General features: G+C 42.4%; 1 protein-coding gene across 1 annotated transcript in view; it reads left to right on the top strand.

The window, feature by feature from the left end:
- The window catches only part of LOC147725243 (nicotinamide N-methyltransferase-like), a 159120-nt gene that overhangs the window by 135222 nt on the left and 826 nt on the right, over nucleotides 1-23072 (top strand). Inside the window, exon 5 of the mRNA XM_086966556.1 lies at nucleotides 22963-23072. This exon is cut by the window's right edge and continues 826 nt beyond it. Within this exon, the coding sequence (XP_086822682.1) occupies nucleotides 22963-23072 (110 nt within the window). The remainder of the gene's footprint in view (nucleotides 1-22962) is intronic.

Below are 23072 nucleotides of genomic sequence, written 5' to 3'. Positions count from 1 at the left end.
GTACAGCCAAGTTTGAAGAAGGCCCACTCCCTAATGGGCAACCAATGCAAGTTCTTTAATACAGAGGTAGCATGATGGAGTTTAGGGAGACCATGAATGAGACGAGCCGCTTGGTTCTGAACCAGCTGTAAGCGTCGGAGAGCATAAGCCGGAACGCCGTTGTACAAGATATTACCATAGTCCAGCCATGATAGAACCATTGCCATCATGATGAGTTTAAGGGCAGGAGGGAAGAAAAATCTAGAGATTTTCCTAATAGTGCGAAGAGTGAAAAAGCAGGAGGACATCACCATACTGATCTGAGAGTGCAGGGTAAGGTTTTGGTTTAACGTGATCCCAAGTGTTTTGACTGAATGAGAAGGTGAGGGGGGGTGACCAACTGAAGGGGGCCAAAACATAGGGGTCCAGGGACTGGATGCACCACCAGTCAAGACCAGCTCAGTTTTATCTGGGTTGAGTTTGAGGTGGTTAAAATTCATCCAGTCCCTGATGAAGGTCATAATTGATTGGAAATTAATCAACTGGAGGTCGTCTGCGTAATTGAAAACAGTGACCTCCAGTTGTTGTAGAGCAGAGATAAGAAGGAAGATATAGAGATTGAATAAAAGCGGAGAGAGGGAGTAACCTTGGGGGACACCACACTGCACCTTGCATGGGGGAGCAGAAAACCCTTCTAGATGGACGGCCTGGGTGCGTTACCTCAGGAAGGAGGTAAGCAAAGCCAAGGAAAGCCCACTGATGCCCGCTGCCCTGACACGGGTGAGAAGGATAGAATGATCAACTGTGTCAAAGGCAGCGGACAAGTCTAAGAGGACCAAAGCCTGAAGGCGGCCCCCGTCCATTCCCTCCCCGAGGCTGTATAGGACCGAGACCACGACCCTCTCAGTAGAGTGGCGGGGGCAAAATCCAGCCTGGCAGGAGGCCAAGTAGCCACTGTCCTCCACAAAAGAACTGAGGACAGAGGCGACGTGACATTCCAGAATTTTTCCCAGGTAAGGGAGAAGGGAAATAGGGCGGTAATTAGTGAGGGAGGCAGGGTCAGCACCAGGTTTTGTCAGTAAGGGAATGATTATGGCTGATTTATGAAGGTCAGGGACTATACCGTACCCGAGAGAATTGTTCAGGAATGCCAAGGGAGGAGAAGGGCAAGCCTGAAATATTTCTCTCAGGATAGGCGCTGGACAAACATCGGAAGGAGAGCCTGATTTGACCTTCAGGCCTTCTTCTTTCTTGCATTCTCTGTCTTCCTTGCCTTCTCAGCCAGAAGTTCACGGTTTAAGCGGGGCAGATAGTTTAGCTGGGGCCTCGATAGAGGGACTCCTCGCCTCTTTGAAAGAAGACATAAAACAAGGCTTTATGGTCTCAGCAGATAATCAATCGGAGATAAGGGCATCTTGTGAGGTGCTGGAGAAAAAAAGTTGATCTACTTAATGAAAGAACCGAATGTTTGGAGGGCTCAGTAGAGGAGCTTAAGGCAAATTTGAGGTCTGCCGAAGTGAAAATCCAAGCCCTACTTAGAGATGGAGACGGCATGCGGGAGAGGGTGGATACACTGGAAAACTACTCACAGTGGAATAATCTCAGCCTGCTGAAGGTTCCGGAGGGCAAGGAAGAGAGTGACATTAAGACCTTTGCGGTAGTACTATTAAAAGACTTGTTGAATCTGGAGAAGCCGGTTGAGCTCTTGGAAAAAGACATTCAAAGGGTGCATACAGACCCTTTTCGAATAAATCCCGGTAGGGCCAAACCCAGGAAAATCTTAATTAACTTTCTCACTTACACAGTAAAAGTAAACATCTTGAACCTGGCCTTGAAAGCCAAATCATTAAAGGGTCCAGATTTCATATTTGAGGTATGGTCAGATTTATCCAAAGTTACCCTAGATCGGCAGTGGGAACTAGGCCAAAGAATGGAGAAATTTACATCTCTTGGCGCCACTGTGCAAATGAGATTCCCCGCTTTCCTAAGAATCATGTACAATAATAAAATGTACAATATTATATCTCCACACGAGGCCGATGATTTATTGCAATCCTTAAGTGACGCTTCATAGGAGAAAGAAAGAAATTCAACTTGAATAGAGTTTGGAGGGGGGAGTTAGTTTTTCTCTTTTTTCCCTATCAAATCTCTTAGTGGAAAAAAAGGAGAAAAGGGAGGAAATAAAAAAAATGTATATATAATTTTTTTTTTTTTAAATTCCAATATCGAACTATAAAATAAACAAATTCAAATAATACACATTTAAAAAAACAAAAAGAGGTGTGGGAAAGAGAAGGAGAAAAGGGAAAAAAGAAGGGTAAAGGGAAGAAAAGGGAAAAGGTAAAGGAAGGAAAGAAAAAGTAAAGGAAAAAATAAGAGTAATAAAATCAGGGAAATAATATAAAGGGTAAAAATTAATTCTTAGACAGAATTGAGCTGGGAGGGAATCCGCACCCAATATTATTTCTTTTTCTTAGCACTAGTTGTATATTTTAGTGGGAATGGTAGAGGGGGTCTGGTGGAGGATGTAAAACTCTGGTCATACATTAGGCCAGTATATGCAGGGATGGGTTTCCCAGGGGTGGGTGGGGCCATGGTGGGTGAAAGGAGGGAAACGTTAAAAATTCCTCATATGCCGGTACCCTATCAGCATCATTCCATATTCAAGTGCACCAGGTATCAGGGAGCTCAGCAGTCCTTTTGGGCCGGGTCAGGACTTGATCTAGGGTTTTATAATGAGTTGCCATTGGTGGTGGTGGCTGTGAAGGATATGGCCCCATGACATCGCTTCACTACTTTTCCTGGAATGTCAATGGCCGGCGCACGAAGGGTAGAAGAGACAGAATACTTCATTATCTGAGAGATTCCTCCGTGCAGGTCATTGCCATCCAGGAAACTCATCTTCTCAAATCTGAGACTATAGAACTATTAAAAAGCAGAGATGGGTAGACACCTTTATTTGTACGGATCAAACTGCGAATATCAGAGGGCTTCTGTTCATATTTAAAAAACAAGCTAAGGTCCAAATACTGGAATGTAGGGAAGACCATAGCTGGTGATTGCTTATATTAAGAGTCTCTTTAGGGGGTACGCTGTTTTCCCTTGTGGGCTATTATGGTCCAAATCAGGACGACCCCTCATATTTAGATATCATTCGCTGCCATCTTACGGATTTTCCGGACCAGGTAATCTGGGTTGGGGACTTTAATATTGTGTTGTACCCCAAGCTAGATAAATCACCAAATTCTAGAGCCTGTGTCCCTTCAAAATCAAGGAAATTACTTTTGACAATAATGACACAGCTAGGGCTAACTGACATATGGAGGGAACGGGCGGGAGATCAATTGGGGGTTTCTTTCAAGAACTTAAAGAACAAACATAAGTCCAGAATAGATTATGCCATGTTTAGTTATTGTCTTAAAGACTCAGTCAAAGACATTGCATACTTGCCATCCTAACTCTCTGATCATTCGGTAATTGTCTTTAGTCTAATTCCCACACAACAACATCAGTATAGCTCATGGTCTTTTGACCGCACCATTTTATTGGAGGAAGATTAAATCAATTTTCTCTGTTACGAGACCAAACATTTCCTCGAGGTAAAATTAAATCCAGCAAATATTTCCATCGTCTGGGATGCTCTGAAAGTCTTCTGGAGAGGCTGTATTACTAATAGAGCCTCCCATAGAAGAAGGAAATTTAGGGATACCATCAAGGGTCTAGAGGTGGGAATGAATAGCATCGAGCACTTAGTAGGGGCTCACATAGATTCAAGGGAAGACCACGAAAAAACAGACTCCCTTAAAAAACAACTCGAAACCATTCTCCAAGAGAGAATCGCCCGAAGATGGGAAGTGAGTAACATTTCTCACTTTGAATTTGGCAAAGCAGCAGGCAAGATACTCCCCTGGAAAATAAAATCAGACCGGGTGCAAAATTATATAAGAGAGATCATGGTAGAGGGTGAGACATTACCCCGCCGATCCAAATTGAATATTGGGAATGGTTTTCGGGAATTCTTCCAAACTATATATAAGGAGATTTTAATGAGGACTGTGCAAAGAGGAATACCTGGCTCGATAGGGTCTCCCTACCTAAACTCTCAAATGAGTAAAGATTAGGATTGGAGTTGAAAATTACTGACGAGGAAGTAAGTAAGGCCATTTCTCAGTCTAAGCGACGGAAGGCGGCTGGTCCAGATGGCTTACCAGGGGAGCTGTATCGCTCACTCAAAGAGGTCATCACCCCAATTTTGGTGAAAGTCTTTAACAACACCCTCCTGAAGGGAGATGATCCCCCTAATTCATGGAGCGAGGCGACGGTAGTTCTGATTCTTAAACAAGGGAAAGATCCGACTGATTGTGGGTCCTACTGCCCAATTTCACTCCTCAACAATGATTACAAAATCTTTGCTGCCATCATGTCAAATAGGTTAGGGGTGTAGCTGATACTATCATTCACCCATACCAAAATGGCTTTGTTAAAGGGCGCCAATTAGCAGACCTTACGTACGATCTGGTCGGTGCTATCGACATTGCATCCACCTTTTCCCTCCCCTTGGCCGTCTTAACCTTTGATGCAACAAAAGCCGTTGACAGGGTAAACTGGGCATATCTGTCTGTGGTTAGGAAAAAATTAATCTAGGAGACAGATTTTGTCGAGCGATAGAACTCCAATATAAGGCCCCGACAGCTAGATTGTTAGTTAATAGCTCACTGACTGAGATATTTAAGATCACTAGGGGTACAATACAGAGCTGCCCGCTTTCCCCTCTTCTTTTCAACCTCTATATCGATCCCTTTGCTCAGGTTCTTAGAGAAGATCTTAACATCCCTTCTTTTAAATTTGGAGGATGGGAAAGGCGGTTGGCTCTATATGCAGATGACATCCTCATATTGACAGCTGACCTTGATCTAGCTTTTCCAACAGTTATCAAGAGGGCTGAGGAGTTGGGTAACATTTCGGGCTATGAAATAAACGCCATTAAGACCGAAATCATGGCCTGGAACATAAGTAATTCACAACTTAATGTTGGTTCCACCTTGCGGCATTTGGGGATCAGAATTACACAGGAGGTAGGGAGAATTCCCGAATACAATCCAGACCGAGTGTTTAAAGATTGCCAAAAACAGCTGAAGTCTTGGGCCCACCTCCCCTTATCCATCTTGGGGAGGATCAATCTAGTAAAGATGTCCATCCTGCCCAAACCTACATTCCTTTTTAACTCCATCCCTTTGGCATTTGACACTAAGCAAATAGAGAAATGTCAACGGGAATTAAACTCCTTCATTTGGAAATATAGAGTCGCTAGATTGACGTGGAAGAAGCTCAGGCGGAGGGGGAAAAAAGAAGGTTTGGCATTACCAGACTTGCAATATTATGCATGGGCTTTTCAGCTCTCGCAATAGAGAATGTTCCTAAAATCACTTACTACTACACCGGGAGGAGAAATGTTTCGGGCCATGTTAAAGTGTGCTGATCTGCCAGCGGAAGGCTTCATGTTCAAGTTTGGAGACCAAAAATTCTTTAAAAAAATTAAATTAAAAATCCTCCAATCATTAGTCAGAAGTTGGGCAACAATAAGAAGGAAAGTCGGACTTAGTTATTTTTCAAACTTTGCGCCACGGTGGGAATCGCCAGGTACACCATCTTGCTTCCAGGATAATTTGATTGCTCCTGTGAGGGATTCGGGTATCTCAAAGCGGGGAGACCTGTTGGTAGGGGGTTCTTTGTTGTCCTGGGAAGATCTTCGGGGGAAAGTTAGTCCTGGTCTATCTAGGTTCAAGTACATTCAGCTGAATAGTTGGGCCCAGGCACAGTCTAGACAGGGCATCCCTCTGGGGAAGGACAGCAACCTGGAAGAACTGCTAGTGGAGAGGCCTGGGGCTAGCAAGGAGGTCCAATTTTGGTATTGGACAATCGAGGAAGAGTTAGATGGTGATTTCAAACTTGCCGACGAGTTATGGGGAGACCAGTTAGATATTCAGTGTGCGCAGGTTTGGATGGACTCATTCACTTTGTTGCAAACATTTGTGAAACCTGCCTGGCTGAAGCGAAACCATCTCTTTACAGCCCATCGGGCGTATCTTTCTCCCTTAAAGTTATCAAAATTTTAGCCTGGTAAAGTATGCAATAAATGTGGCCTTCCAGAAGCATCTGATGTGTACATGTTTAAAGATTGCCCCTTTATCCAGCTTTTCTGGGATGAAGTGAAGAAGTCCCTGGATTCCATTTTGAAGGTTTCTTTGATTAGTAGTCTCCCTCTAATCATTTTTGGCCTCAATGACAACATCTCTGGTCATGCCAGGTCTCTCCTCTTTTGCGCAAATCTGTAAGTTTTGGGTGGACTCAGTCGCTTCAACACATTCAGGATTACTGACTTCGCTGGATGAAATATCTAGGATGGACTTGGCTAGATCCTGCAGTAAGAAAAAGCTTGCATTTTGGGACTTATTGGTACAGTGGAAATAGGATGCCCTGTTTTTTTTTCCCGGGTCCTATGATTATGCGTTTTCTGCTCCATGGATGAGTGTAACGGATCTTCCAGGCAAAAGACATGGTCTGACAGGTTGGAAAATACCTTGGTGGAGTAAAATAATCTACCCTCCATCTCCGGATGCTCCTTCCACCAATCAATCAATCGTGTTTTGGTCCGAGTTATACAAAGACCCCTGAACTCGTTCAGAAAAGATACGCAAGTTGGTCTGTGTTTTCTATAAGAGGGTTAAGGCAAATGAGGACAAAAAGAAATCCAATAGATGTGACGTAGGACTTAGGTCTACTATTTCTCTATTGAAATATATTAGAATTAATTATGAGTGCCAGTCAGCTCAGAGGTCACTAGAAACTTTCTCAAGTTCAGAAGAAGGGATTTAGTTTCCGAGAACCACATAAACATGACAACTTTGTTTCCCAAAGATAAAACTGATCTTCAGAGTCGTGGAAACAATAGATAGATATTTCACTTAGTCAATCGTGCATGCTTTGTTTCACCAGAGGTGCACAGAAACAGATAGATGGGCATTTTCAATAAAAGGATTTATTGAAAAGTCTTCTTTCTTAAGCATAAGAAATGAACTGCTGTAAAAAGAGTAAAATAAAATAATACTGTAAGTGCATTGTATTGTTCCTAAACCATAGATAAATACATACATAAATAACAGAGGCTGAAAAGTACTCAACTGGTGCTTCTAAAATACGCCTACCCCGATGTACCTAACCTAAGCTTAGTATGAGGGAAGAAGTAAGTGAGGTGTAGCATAAATGTAGAATTCTTTACCAAGAATCAGTCCAAGATTTCTCTTAGGGTCGAATCAGCTCTGTACCTTGATTTGGAATGAAGAAGGTCAGGCTCAGGACTCGATTTTCCAACAACCCACGAAGGTAGCTTGGAAACACTGGTGCTGGATTTCTCGTCTGGAGAAAAGACAGCGTCTCTCTCAGTGCGTCTGCTCGAGGGTCGACTTCCTTCGGCACTTGCAGTAGCAGGGCGCGTCGGGCAAGTAGATAGTCAAACTGCTTCAAACCACCGTGTGTTTGCTATGGCAAGTGTGGGCATAGTTATACCTTGAAGGTGCCGATTCTGTCATCAGTCTCAGTTCTTTGAAAACTTCATGAGTTGTTGAACAAGTCAGTATTCGAGCAAGGGGAAGTCCCTAGCTGCTGAAGCCAAGTTTTCCAAGAGATCGTTGTAGATTTCCGGAACTAGTGGAAGTAGCCCGGCCGTATTTGGACTGCATGAGCTATGTCTAAATATGGTTATAATTCTTATGCCTATTTAAGGATATGGTGAATTATACCTATATAAGGGCATGAATTGGGAAAATTGCAATAGGGTCCTTAAATGTTATACAACACAGGATAACCTCTATATTTTCAGGATTCGGAATTGCACACGTCCTGTAAAACTCACTGGATAGATCTGTGTGACTTCCAGTAAGTCAGTTCTAAGCTACAAATATGGAAAATATCTTTATGTGGAAACCATCTCAAATCCTGTCTTGATGCCTCCACCCAGTTTTACAATCAAAATTACTCTCCTCAACCCTCCGTGGGAGGTTGATTTTTCTGATTTCACAAGCTTTGTACCACATAATAATTATGAGCAGATGGTTGTCAAACAAAGATACCTGGAGAACCATCCGACCCAGAGCTGTCTTCAATCCCTCCCTGACATGTGGTTCACTTGAGAATAGATCTGTTAAATTTTCATCCCACTGTCATCCAAACTAACAGATCTCCATACACCACTTCATCCCAGAAAAGAATCCAAACATGATACATCTACATGACCCCACTGGCAGACCTCATCAGTTCCCATGACTTCAACATTGTTTCATACTCAGATGACACTCAACTGATTCTCCCACTGTCGGACTGTAGCCCAGGCAACCAAAAACAACTTTGCCAGAGACATGTCTATTGTGGCAACCTGAATGACATTTAACTGCCTAAAGCTCAACACAGCCAAGACTGAAGTGGTAATCTTCAGAAGAAGACCTCAGCATGGGACTACAGCTAGTGGTTGACAGACCTCTGCCCCACACCAGTCCCCACAGCTCACACCAGACACCTAAGAATCATCCTCAATGACAAATGTAACTTCTGCATCCCAGATAAATGCTGTAACCTCTGCCTGCATCCACAGCATGAGGATGCAATGCAACATCTTTAAGTGGCTCCAAGGAAACAGCATGGAAACAATAAAACAGGCCGTGCTCACCAGCAGAATCGACAACAGCAGCACACTCTACACAGGGATCACCAAACAACTCCTGAACAGACTCCAAACCATCCAGAATGTGAAAGCAAGACTCATCTCAACCTAACTTGCCACACACATGTCCCCCCACACCTCAAAGCAGTGCACTGGCTCCACATACACAAACACAGTAAATTCAAACTACTCACACACACATACAAATCATACCAAAACATAGGGCCTGGCCACCTCAACAACCGCGCCCACATTCCCCAGAAACCTTTAATCTGCAGGGCTCTCACAAAAACGAAACTGGAAGGTGTGCATTCTCTTTCATTGCCCCCAAAGCCTGGAACAACCTGGCACAGAAGATCAGAGCCACCTCATCACCTCTTATGTTCTCCAGGAAGCTGAAGAACCTGCTCTTCACAAAACCATCCTCTGTGTGGGCACCTTCTCAACTAAAGGATGTCTTAACACGATCCAAAATACAGAAACTAAAGATGAATGTAAAGATTTTCTGAAATGATAAGTCTATCTATATTTGATGTTGGTGATCTCCTTTCTCACAATGCAGGGCAATAACAACATGGACAACAATGTATTGGATGACGTGTTTCTAATGCAAGCGAACACTTGTGTTTCCTGCAAGCATCACCCTGTTTATAATATTGCCTGGGCACCCTGCACAATATTAAATTGAGGAAAGGGAGCATGAAACATTTCAAATACAAAATTCCCTCACTCTAACCACCAACAACCCCAGATAACAACTTCCTTAACCACATGATTGAGCCGGTCCAGACACAGTAGGTGCTTGGATGAGGATTTGATGATGAAGCATGCCACTAGACACTTCTAGCGCTGGAGAGTCCTTCTAACAACTAGAAATTATTACCTTCTGGGAGGTTTGGGCACAAGTTGAAAGGCTTGAGATAAACATCTCAACTAATACGTTGGGAATGCAGACAAGACAAAATATTGAGTTGGAAATTTCGACTTACACAAATATCAAGTTGGGAATGTCGTGACACAGAAACATCGACAGCAAGACTATCGTGGTCAAGAATATCAACTTTAAGGTAAGAAATATTGTTTTTAAAAATATTGACGTAATTAATATCGTTTGCAAAGATATAGTTGTTTAAAATATTGATTTTTTAATCAGTGTTAATATATTTTAGTATGTATTTTAAATGTATGTGATCTCTTTTTTTGTATAAGTATTTTTTTATTCTATAATATATCTGTTACATTTTTAGTAGGTATCAATTTTATTTTAATTACATTTTGCATTTTTTAGTTCCGTACTGTGTTGTGGGTTTATAGGTGAATAGGGTGGGAAGTAATTTAAATATAATATATTAATTATTATTTTTTATTTAGTAATATTTATTTAATTTAGATTTTATAGTGTTCATTGTGGGAAGAAATGTATTATTAAGTAATTAGAATTGGTTGTTAATTAACATTAATTCATTTATAGGTAATCAATGATGGTAATTTTGTTATTTTTTTAGGAGTGGGTTGTGGGGTTCATAGGGGTAAAGAGAGGGAAGTAATTTAATTATCATAAATAAATGATTTTTGTATTAAAATATATTTTATTTAGATTTTATAATGCTGATTGTAGGAAGTAATTTATTATTAAGTAATTATTAATTAGTAAATAATTATGTTAATTGTGTTTAGAAGTGGGTTGTGGGGTTAATAGAGGTAAAGTGTGGAAAGTATTTTCTTTTAATTATTTAATATGTATGTCATAATTAGTGCTAATTAATGAATTACAACTTAAATACTGCAATTGTGTAATTCATTTTAGATGTGAGTGGTGGGGTTTATAGTGGTAAAGAGTGGAAAGTTATTTTTAATTAATTATTAATTAGTTGTTAATTGATATACATTCATTATTTTTAAATTAATTATGGAAATTGTGTAATGATTTTTAGGTGTGGGTTGTGGGGTTTATAGGGGTACAGGGTGGAAAATAATTTATGTTTAATTAATTAATAATTAGTGTATCATTAATATCAATTCTTCAATTGATAATCAATTAGGATAAGTGCTTATCAGGGTAAGTGTTTATTTTTTGTGTGAGTTTTGGTTTTGTAGGGGGTAATGTTTGGGCAGTAAATTCATTTGTATCCGTTTTAATTTGCGTTCTAATTAATAATATTTCTTGAATTGAAAGATAAATATGTTAATTATAGAGGTATATTTTTTAATTTAGGTGTGTTTTGTGAACTGTGCGGTGTTATACTGTGGGAAATAAAAAATGAAATGTAGGGAATAATGTTTTTGTTTATTATTAGTTTCTAATTACACATAGTTATTTGTTTGTAAATTATTTTGTAATTTATTTAATATAATATTTCTAGGTATTTGTCATATCTATTTAACATCATAATATGTTTCTATTGTTTGCTTTCAATTTTGAACTTACTGGAGCGGGAATATTAATTTTTACTCCTGCGCTATCCAACACTTTCCCTACTGTTGCACTCACTAGAATGGGAATAGTAATTTGTATCCACCCGCTATTCAACACTTTCCCTACTGCCTATTGCTCCTGCATGTCATAACAAAGATTTTATTAAGATTTAACTGGAGATCTTTTTCTGACATGTACAGAGCAAAACTTTCTATTAGGCATTGCAGTCCATTCGCTGTCCTTGATAACAGGACAGTGTTGTCTGCATATAAAAGTACTGGGTGGGGCGTGCCCCAACTTTTGGAGCATCTACAGGTTTATTTTGTAAAAAGGCATCCACATTGTTCATTTATAAGGATAATAAAAGGGGGACTAAAACACAGCCTTTTCGTATTCCACGCGATACCCTAAAATCGGGGTACATTCCTCCATTCTAGCAAACCGTACTCTAGAGGTTTAAAAAGTGTAAACCTGGGAAAATTAAATGATATGTCAGAAGGGGCACCAAGCTCTTTCAATGTTTGCCATCATTTGGAGTGGTTAACAAGATTGAAAGCGCTAGTGAGATAAACAAAACAGAGATGTAGAACCCCTTCCTTGGCTAGGGTATGTTCCCCTATCAGCAGTTCCAGATCTATGCATTGTTCCACCATCCCGCTACCCCTTCTGAATCCATACTGTGCCTCTGTTAAGATATTGTTCTCCGTGGCAGTGGCCCAGTTTTCTTGCCTTCCCAACATAATTCTACCCATCAGTTTGGAGGTGGAATCAAGAAGGGATATGGGACGGTAGCAATTGGCCTTTCCTCTATCTCTTTTTAAAAAAATAGATACAATAAATCCACAGAGGATGCAGGCAGTACTCCTCTTAATGTGGCGTTAAAACATTTAATAAAATAGGGGTCCAGAAATCGATGTTATAGCCGGTCCTTTGGCTTTGCCATTGGCGCTTTTTTTTTTTGGGGCAGTTTTAATTTCATCTAGCGTTATTGAGAGTGATTTTACGGGTTCTCCTAGTATAAAGTTGCAATTGTAACTTTTAGTGACTTCAACAGCTTCTGGATTAAAAATGCTCTCGAAATGCATTATGTACGTATCTCATGAAAAGATTCAAATAGTGGAAAACAGGTTTCTTAGATACCTTTTGGCAGTTCCTCAGTCTACCCCTACTTTTTTGATCCACTCAGAGGTAGGCTTGGAATATGTTACAGAGAATTTGAAAATAGCCCCATTAATATTTTGGGTAAAAACATGGCTCAACCAAGAAATACCTTTGAACCATGCTATTTTGGGCGATGTTGCTGCATTGGATCATGCTAAAAGGGTACCCTGGCTGAAATATCTGAGAAAAACATTCAAACAGTTAGGACGCCCGGAGCTTTATTTAACCCCATCCTGCATTAGGAAGGAGGATGTTAATTGGATCAAGTTACACTTTGCAGAAAGGACTGAAACCGACAGTTAGATCGCATTATATGCTATCAATTTCTCCCTTACTAGAGCCATATCTAAAAATAGTGACCAAAGCCTTTCATAGAGTCCTATTGACGAAATTTAGATTTAACCTGATACATTATTCCCTGGGTACTTTTCAATTAGGGTGCAAACCAGAAGGTTACCCGCCCTGCAATTGCGACAATTTTTCGCAACAATATACAATGCACTTCATTATGTTCTGCGGGTTTTATTCAGGAATAAGGAAAAAATATCTGCTACCAATCCTGAGAGAGGCTGGCTTTATTCAAGTCAGACCTGCTCTCACTCATCTTCAGATGTTGATTAGCACCCGCAACATTTTTTATGTAGCCAGTTTTCCAGTTGCGGCATTTAGAATTAAAATGAAAAATGTGCCATTAAATGTATTTTCCTGATCGATTTTTAATAACCACTCTGATTTTAACTTGTTTAACTGTAGCATATTTGTTCTAAAGGGGCTTGCTCTGAGTTTGTAAATATATGAATCGCTTAATTTTTTGTATGTATATTAATTTTTATGTCCTTTATGATTTTAATTAATCGAATAAAGTGTATTTGACTGACTGACTGCATTATCCAATCCTACGGGGGAACAGTCGTGTCAATTTCACTCCTGTATTCCCCTTAAAAAAGGATGATTGTTTGTTTTCCAGAATAGGACTGCATCTCGTGTCTCTGAGGCTAGGTTAGGTTTTACCAGTCCTCCTCACAAATCTCAATTTTCCTGTGTTTCAAAGTATTTTTATAGCCTTTCCTCAAGGTGCTAATTCTAGCACTATCTATTGGATTTGCTTTCAGGGCCATTTTTAATTTCCTATTTAACCTAAAACACTCCTGGTTAAACCATCTGGGGTTATGGTCCAAGACATTCTTCCTCTTTTTAGATGTTAGGTCACCTGCTCATTCGATCGTGATATTACAGAAGGCACTTGTCAGAAAAGATATTTATATCTGCTTTTTTCACTTTAATATTATCAATAAAAAATGGTAGGGTTCACACCCAACAATTTTAAGGACACCCCGTTGTTACCTTGGGTCTTGATATTTGTATCTGCTGCCTTCCCCCATTCTTGTTGTGTCAGGGTAAGCCTCAAAGACATTATTAGTGGGTAATGATTGCTAAGCAAATGTACACAAATCAGGAGTTTTTCCGCCAGGCACCTACAGTTAGCTGATATGGTGAAATGATCAATATTTGAGGATGACCTGGCCCCCACATATGTTTGGATGGCTGTCTCTCCAGCTGGGATATCTGGTTCCACAACTGCAAGTTTATATTCATGAATAGCATTGTGAATTGCTTCTCATAAGGATCATGTTGGAAGCGGGGATTCTTTCACCAAAACGGTCACAATCTCCGGCTAAATTTCCACATGTATCACATTTAAAATACCCTGCCCAAACTAGAACGTGATCCCCACCCACTCCTTCTAAAAAATGATCCAGGACTTCTAATTACTTAATAACCCTACTTCTTGTGTTATAGAACAAGTTATTATACAAATGTATTACAATGATAGATAAGGGCCGCTAAGCCTACTTTTGCTGTCCCCATTCTGGAGAAGTGTGGCTCAATGATTAGACCCTGAAGTGGAGGTCTAGCCCGGGACCAGGGTTCAATTAGCCGCCTCGGCGGGTCTTGGGCTCTAAATTCCACGGACCTGATAATTCTCGCCTCGGTGCCTATTCCAATCATGGAGTCCCACTCTGCAACTCTGGGCAATAGCTTGCTTAATCTCCACAACAGCCGCCACAACGCTAAGGATGCCTGGCCTCCACCTTGGGGATGCCTAGGAGTGGACTCCTCACAGGGAAAGCCAGGACGGGTTCCACAGCGGTATTCGTACAAGCGCCTTGAGACCCTTGCGGGTGAGTAGTGCGCTATACAAGTATCAATTTACATTTACATTTACATTCTAGAAGGGCTAGTCTAAGTACAAACAGTTTGAAAACCATTAATATGAAAGGTCTCAGTATATCAAGATTTAAGCACACCCATCTATCGTTTTTAACCATTCTTCATACTTAATCTTATTTTTAATCCCTGCCACATTCAAAGACATGAGTTACAACAACAAAGCGCAACCCTAGATCAAGAACCTGGGGCAATATCTTTTGTATTCCAAACAGTGGATCAAGCACTAAAATATTCAAATAAAAAACTAATAACTAAAGTGGTGAAAAGAAAGAAAGAACTTGTGCATGAACACTGCAAAAACAATACTGACTTAATTTCCCAAGAACCATATACATAAAAATTCTTAGAAAAAATTATGTTAATACAAATTTCATATAACACATCAAATATCAAAAATATTAATGGTGCTCGGACAGTTACACAAACAATGGTGAAATAATGAACATTGACAAGTGTAGACTGAACAAACAGTAGCAGAGAAAAAAGATGAAACAGCAAATAACAAAAAATAATACACAATATAACAATTGTGTCATCTCCAAATTAGGCCACGTTTTAAGGCATTGATTGTGTTTCGACCCAGTAATACCTAAAGGGTCATTCTCAGTACAAAGACTTACAAAACAAGAGCGTCCACTTTGTTTTCTGACTGAGTCTGAGTAATATACACAATAGCGTTAATCTTTTTTTTTTTTTTACTTTATTTGTATTATTTTTGCAAAACATACAGAGGTATCTTCTCATGTGGTCCATAATATACGACAACAAGTATCAATCGGATAGGAGCGATGATAATACATCATACATGGCATCAATATCAATAATAATGTACATTTACAGGGGGTCATAACCAACAAGGGCATATCATTTCCGACAGAGTTCCCAGTGCAGGTTGAACATATACACACTCTAAAAAGAAAAGGCAATATTTAAAAAAAAAAAAAGTATAAAGCAGAAGAGTAAGAATTCTTACACAGGCGCTATCCATGAAAAAGATGCAATACTCCCTGCCCAGATCTTCGCCCCAACATGAACATGCACCTGCACACCTCCATAAATTCCACATACCAAGTGTAGCCCGTCCGCAGAGCCCAGCATAAAGTGCCGATGTGATAAGCTCTCAGGCTCTCGCGGAAAGTCTGGCAAGATATCCCTCAGTCCCTGGCGCAACCGTGCATAATAAAAAATCTCAAGCGGGGTGGGACAAATATCTCTAAAAAACAATTTCATGGTACGGAATTGCCCTTCCAGGAACAAGTGCCCCCAGGGAGCTATCTGGAGGTGCCGACATAAGCTCTGAAACTCCTTTTCCTGTAGCAGCACCAGTTTGGGATTGTAGGTCAGTGGCAGTCGCGCCGAGTAGAGCAATGTGGATTGTAATAATTTCGCTATCCATCTCCAGGCATCGATCGTGCACATAACTGTCGTGGGTGGAGTCTCCACAGCCGCAACTGGGCCATGTACAAGGCCACTCCACTGCCAATTGAGGCATAAAAGGCGCGGGCACCATCCAATTATAGGCATAATGGGCCTGCGCACTCATATAGTAAACTTCAAAATCTGGGATGTCAAAGCTGCCTTTATCATAAGGCTGCACCAGGATCGACCATTTGACCCGGGGCTGTTTACCACCCCAGAATAGTCGAATCAGTTCCGTTCGCAAGGTCTTGAAAATAAGGCACCCGGATAGTAGGGGACATTTAAAAAGAGATATAAAAAACGAGGCAATATCACCATTTTGATGAGCGATGCCCTACCAGCCATAGATAAGGGAAGGGATATCCATCGGGTAACCGTGGAGGTCAACTTAGTGATTGCAGTGGCATAGTTAAGCCGAAGCGTCTCGTCCCTGTTTCTAGACAACTGGATTCCCAGGTAGCGAAGGTCATAATGACATCATTCTAGGGGTAAATCCAAAGGAAATTCCGGAACTGCAGGCTTAAGAGGGAAGAATTGCGATTTACCCCAATTGATTTGCATCCCGGATAATCTACCGAACACCACAAATTCGCGCAGCAGGGGGTTCAAATTTTGTTGTGGGTCTGTGACATAAACCGTCAAACATCGGCATAAAGGGAAATCGCAATTTGACGCTGAAAGCATTTAAACGCACCAGCGGGATGAAGCTGACGTAGTCGACACACAAGGTGTTCTATTGCAATAGCAAAAAGGAGAGGAGAGAGCGGGCACCCATGCCTGGTGCCCCGAGTTATAGTGAGCAAGGTGGACAGGTGACCATTGACAAGAACTCTAGCGGTAGGTTGTGTATATAATAGTTGCACCCATGATATAAAAAGTTTGGGGAAACCCATGCTCTGCAGAACAGTAAATAAATATTTCCACTCAACTGAATCGAATGCCTTTGAGGCATCAAAAAAACCCTGCAGCAACCGGAAACGTAGGTGCCACTGTCTGGATCAGGGAGAACAAGGTATTGTGTATAGTAGACCTGCCAGGGACACATCCAGCCTGATCCGGGAGTATGATTTTTGTCATCAGGAGGGATAGTCGCGTGGCCAGTACTTCAGCTAAGATCTTCACGTCGCAGTTGATCAATGAGAGCGGGCGCTATGAGTCGCAGGCCAGTGGGTCTTTACCGGGTTTTAAAAGGGAAGTAATCACTACTTCTCGCATCGAGCGAGGTAGAATCCCCATCTCCAGCGACTCCTCAAACACCTCCCGGAGCACCGGAGCCATAATATCAATGTAGCATTTGTAAAATTCAGTGAGGAGCCCGCCCAGCCCCTGGGACTTCCCATTTTTGAGTGACATTATCGCCTCTCTGATCTCGTCCAGTTCGAACGGTGTGCTGAGGAATGTCCTATGCACATCACTCAGCCAGCATAGGGCGACATCCCCCAGGAAATCCTCAAACCTCACCTCTCCCCCCACTCTGCGTGGTGTACAATTGACTATAATGTGATGCAAAGATATCTAGGATTCCCACAGTATCTTGACACGTCCCACCCTCTGGCGTATTAATTTCTAAGATAGAGTTACTAAATCGTGGATTCCTAGTGACCTCCGACAATGCTTTCCCTGGTTTTTCACCTTCACAGTACCTACGTGCCTTCCAGTGTCGCCCCTGAAACTTAGCTTTTCTCGCCGCCTATTCCTCATACTCTGACAGCTTGACCCTAAAATCCATGTGTGTCTGCCCCTCCTCTCCACGCACCATGAGGGCCTCCAATCCTTTCAGTTCTCCGTCCAGGGCACGAATCCTCCTATGTATATCTCATAAAACACCAAAGCTCTTGGAGATACAATATCCTCGGGCCGTAACTTTAAATGCCTCCCACACAACTTCGACACTGTCAACAGACCCCTTATTGCAGGGAAAGAACGCCGCAATTTCCTCCCCTAGCTTCATCATCAACACTTCATCCAACAGTGCGTTAGGTTGCAGCCGCCACTGTGGTCGAGGTCTATCATACCCTGGCCTACGCAACTGTACCAGCACAGGACTATGATCAGAATATATTCTGGCTAGATGTTCGGCCCTCATGAGACTCATACTTAACCCTCGAGACAACAGACAATAATCAAGGCGTGCCCAGGTGCCAGTGTAAGATGTGAAGTGTGTGCCCTCCTTACGAAGTGGATAGACAAAACGCCAACTATCAATCAGCCCTCCCTCCTCAACAATACCCTGCAGAGCTTCTCTGGACCGGCTTTTGTAGTGCGCAGCCCTATCCGCCCTATCCTGAGCAGGTACCATAGCAACATTAAAATCTTCCCCCCAGATAATGTGCATAGAGCCAATATTTACAATCCTACCCCACAATGTCGTAAAAAATTCAGGCGTATCAACATTAGGGGCATAACAATTCACAATGGTTAAAGTGTCAGACCCCATGCGTCCCCACACAATGATGTATCGCCCAGCAGAATCAAGGATCGCTCTCAGAACCATAAATTGCGTTGATTTTTTAATCAATATGGCAGTACCCCTTGCGTATGAAGAGTAGGATGAGAATAACCGAATACCCGCCCACCTGCTAGCAAATGTGTTGTGGGAGCGTGGAGGCATATGTGTCTCCTGAAACAGCACAATATGTACCTCACCTGATGTCGTTCCAAATATGCTATGATCTTCCTGCCCTTCTTTGCATCATTGAGCCCTCGTATATTCCAGGTCATAATCCTTAAATATGAGTCATTCCCAGCCCCTGCCATCCTGTATCATGCACTGTATAGCTTTGCCCTGTAGTATATTCAAGTACATCTCTGTCTCTCCAAATCATGAGTTGCAAGTGGACCCCACTCAGTATCTGCCTCCTCTGCATGAAAAACCTTGTCCCAACTCCTCCACCCCCCACCCACTGAGGCATCCCAATCGAGTCAGCCATACACCACCCCACCCCCCTCCCCCCAACATAACCAAACCATGGTGCAATAGGGGTACTCCCATCGGGGTGTCCCTCCAAGTGACGCACGTAAACCTTGCTTCTAGCCAGGGAACCTCCAGCTCTTATAAGTCGCCAGTGCTAGCAAGGGTGTTCCGTGAAAAGTCATACAATAGACGACTTTTCCCATACCAAGATGAGCAAATGAATCATTAATAACAGGCAATATACATTTGTAAGGCATCAAACTGTGTTGTACGTTACATTCTGGAAGTGTCCAGCAGTCCCTCAGCTGTTGCCACACCAGAGTACGTATAGCCACACCAGACAAGTTCCAGCACTTCAATACTACATGTGTTCATTAGACATCCGACAGTGGCGTCTCTTCCAGCTCATCTTGGTCATCCGGGACAGCCTTACGTCTTCTCAACGTCATGGCTTTGACATGGCTTGGCAGTTCGGGCTGGACTGTTCCCATGAGGCACAGGGTCAGACTGATTTGCATATAGCCATGTCTGAACTGGGGTGGCGCAGTGGGCTAAAGAACTGTGATGGATTAATCCCAGATCTTTTGACTGGGTGTGAGTGTTTGATTGATTCAGATGCTCCGTCCATCACCACCCCCTTTTTTACCGCTTTTGGCCGCCATTAATGTGGCAGGGTATGCTCAGATGTGAGTCCCTTGCTCACTTTGCCACTGGATTCAAGCAAGCCGGGCTGAAGACGGCTGGAATGCCAGAAAACGGTCCTCGGAAGCTTGTTTCCGGTCCAGGGAAGACATGGCTTGGCAGTTCGGGCTGGACTGTTCCCATGAGGCACAGGGTCAGACTGATTTGCATATAGCCATGTCTGAACTGGGGTGGCGGAGTGGGCTAAAGAACGGTGATGGATTAAACCCAGATCTTTTGACTGGGTGTGAGTGTTTGATTGATTCAGATGCTCCGTCCATCACCACCCCCTTTTGTACCGCTTTTGGCCACCATAAATGTGGCAGGGTATGCTCAGACGTGAGTCCCTTGTTCACTTAGCCACTGGATTCAAGCAAGCCGGGCTGAAGACGGCTGGAATGCCAGAAACCGGTCCTCGGAAGCTTGTTTCCGGTCTAAGGGAAAACATGGCTTGGCAGTTCCGGCTGGACTGTTCCCATGAGACACAGGGTCAGACTGATTTGCAAATAGCCGTGTCTGAACTGGGGTGGCGGAGTGGGCTAAAGAACGGTGATGGATTAAACCCAGATCTTTTGACTGGGTGTGAGTGTTTGATTGATTCAGATGCTCCGTCCATCACCTCCCCCTTTTGTACCGCTTTTGGCTACCATAAATGTGGCAGGGTATGCTCAGACGTGAGTCCCTTTCTCACTTTGCCACTGGATTCAAGCAAGCCGGGCTGAAGACGGCTGGAATGCCAGAAACCGGTCCTCGGAAGCTTGTTTCCGGTCCAGGGAAGACATGGCTTGGCAGTTCGGGCTAGACTGTTCCCATGAGGCACAGGGTCAGACTGATTTGCATATAGCCATGTCTGAACTGGGGTGGCGGAGTGGGCTAAAGAACGGTGATGGATTAAACCCAGATCTTTTGACTGGGTGTGAGTGTTTGATTGATTCAGATGCTCCGTCCTTCACCACCCCCTTTTGTACCGAGACTACGGCAATAGGCATGTAGCCCATAATGTGTTGCATACAGAGACTTGTGTCCCAGAGCATTCTCACAGGATTTCATTAGCCTCTCTCAGCCCGTCTTTTGATGGTGCTCGTGATTTGTCTCTGTTCTGTACCAAGGCCTCTACCACTTTTTTGGGACCTTCTCTTGCCGACCTCCTGTTGTGAGACAGATGAGATCTTCTGCTGGTCTCCTTCTTCCCAGGATGACGTTGTTTTGTTTATATCTAGGACCCTAATTCGATATTCCCAATTTATGCCCTTGTGAGGTTATAATCAATAATATCCTGATAAAGGCATAAGAATCAGATCCATATTCAGTAATAGCCCATGCAGTCCAAAGCACAGCACGGCTACTCAACATCGACTCCTAGATAGCACAATGCGTTCTTTAAACAAACCAAGCCTCCAGCAGCCCGGGAAATTCCCCCTGCTTTTGTTTTGATTTGAACAAGAACTCCTGGAGTCCAGCAAGAACTGTTAGTTCTTGGTGACGTCTTATGTCCAACCTTACCTCAAACCCGGCACCTTTCAGGTATAAAATACCAACAGTTGCCTTAAGCAAACACACAGTGGTTTGGAGCAGAGCGGCCATCTACTTGCCTGAGAGCCCAGCTGATGCGAGAGCCCACGGAAGCCGCCCCTCCCGTTTGACGCACTGAGAGAGAGACGCTGTCTTTTTCTCCAGCCGACAAAATTCAGCTCCGGTGGTTCCAGCCTACCCTTGCGGGTTGCTGGGATATCGAGTCCTGAGGAAAGAGATACCAGACCTCACTCATTCTATTACCAAGGTACGGAGCTGACTAAACCCTTAGGAGAATTATTGATCCAGATTCTTGGCAAAATGATCTTAACCAACTTAACTTAAACTGCTACTTATTCGGCCCATCCCATGTATTAGGCTTAGGTCAGGTACACCGGGGTAGGCTTAGTCAGAAGCACCAGTTGAGTACCTTAGTCAATGTATTTATGTATGTATATATTTTATCCATTTTAAAGTATCATATGGCTAAGAAACCATATCAATGCTTTTACAGTATTATTTCGTAATACTACTTTTACTGTACGCACTTTACTTTAAGTATTGCAATTGCAGCAATTCATTTCTCTTGCATGAGAAGAAGGACTGCTCAATAAATAACATATTTTTATTGAAAACGCCCGTCTCTCTATTTCTCTGCATTCTGGTGAAACTAAGTATGCACGATTGACTGAGTGAAATAGCTGTCTATTGTTTTCACACGACTCTAGAGATACACTCTTATTCTGAGGGAGCAAAGTTGTCATGTTTATGCCGTTGTCGGAAGCTGAATCCCTTCTTGTCCGAGCCAGGGAAGGTTCTCCCTCCCTATTCATTCAAGTAAGTTTCCAGTGACCTCTGAGCTAGCTAACGCAAACCTAAATTAAGTTTAACATAGTCAGTAGAGACCTAGATTACCTCAGTCCTACGTCAACACTGCTGTTTATGTTATTCCAATGCGCAGAGCCTATTGGGAAAATAGGAACTACACTACAACGTTCAGTTTGTGCTTCTATCAGACACATATTCTGAGATTTCTAATCCATGGAGGTCATATCCTTTGAGTCCAAGTCATCAGAAATTCCATGACCCAACCACTGAAGGTGTGCTGTCCATGCCAGGGACTCACTGCTGAGAGGATTTCCTTTTCACTGCTCTATTGTAGCAAAGGTCAGCCACAAAGTGAATCTGTTAAACTTCAAACTGTTTTCAAGCTGCCTGTAGAATCATTTGTGCCTGTCTATGTCAAAGCAAGCAGTCTATGATTGCTTTGGAGTAACTAGAAGCCTGAGGCCATCAAGGTCAATTTTCTTGCACTAATTGAACCTTTCAATGTCAACAATTGGACTCCCAGGAGTTTTTGAAGTAAGGCTTGTACGAAGGCAGCCATATATATTATTTGTCAGTGTTTTCCTGTATAGCATGGATGCAGATATTGTTCCTTCAGAAACAGTCTTCGAGGTCTGTGACTTACTGCTTAAGGTGCCAAAGTTCTAACCCCAGCTCTCAAGCATCCTCTCCTCTGCATTTAGTTGTTTGAGCACTAAAGTGAAGTAAAAATGCATGGATTACATTTTTGCCAATAAGCTTGAGAGTGGGGGTACCAAAGATGAGATTTCTTTAAGGATGGTGTCCTTTTAAGGATTCAAGGTGGTTCCTGCACGCTTGCACATGCACACACACATGCTCACAGAAACCCACACACACATACACAAAACATTTCTAGAAATTGTCTCCTATTTCTAGATGGATTTTATACTTGCAACAAACTATTCATATAGAGAAATGTGTGATACAAAGTGTGCAGCAGAACCCATTTTGAGACAATAAACCCTGTTTTGTCTCATCTAATAGTGATGGTAGCTTATGATACAAAAAAGGCTGTTGATTAATATTTTATTGCATATTAGTAATGACATATATCTTTATTTTCAGTGGTATTTTGAATACGATAGAAAGTGTGCTCCGAAGACAAGTCCAACATGTCCTCCCATGTAATATCATGAACAGCAATCCAGTGGCGCCCACCGTGCGGCCCCCCGTGG

This window comes from Lissotriton vulgaris, chromosome 4_1 (assembly GCF_964263255.1).
Source record: "Lissotriton vulgaris chromosome 4_1, aLisVul1.2, whole genome shotgun sequence".
Classification (NCBI taxonomy): domain Eukaryota; kingdom Metazoa; phylum Chordata; class Amphibia; order Caudata; family Salamandridae; genus Lissotriton; species Lissotriton vulgaris.
This window is presented reverse-complemented; position numbering and strand designations above follow the sequence as displayed.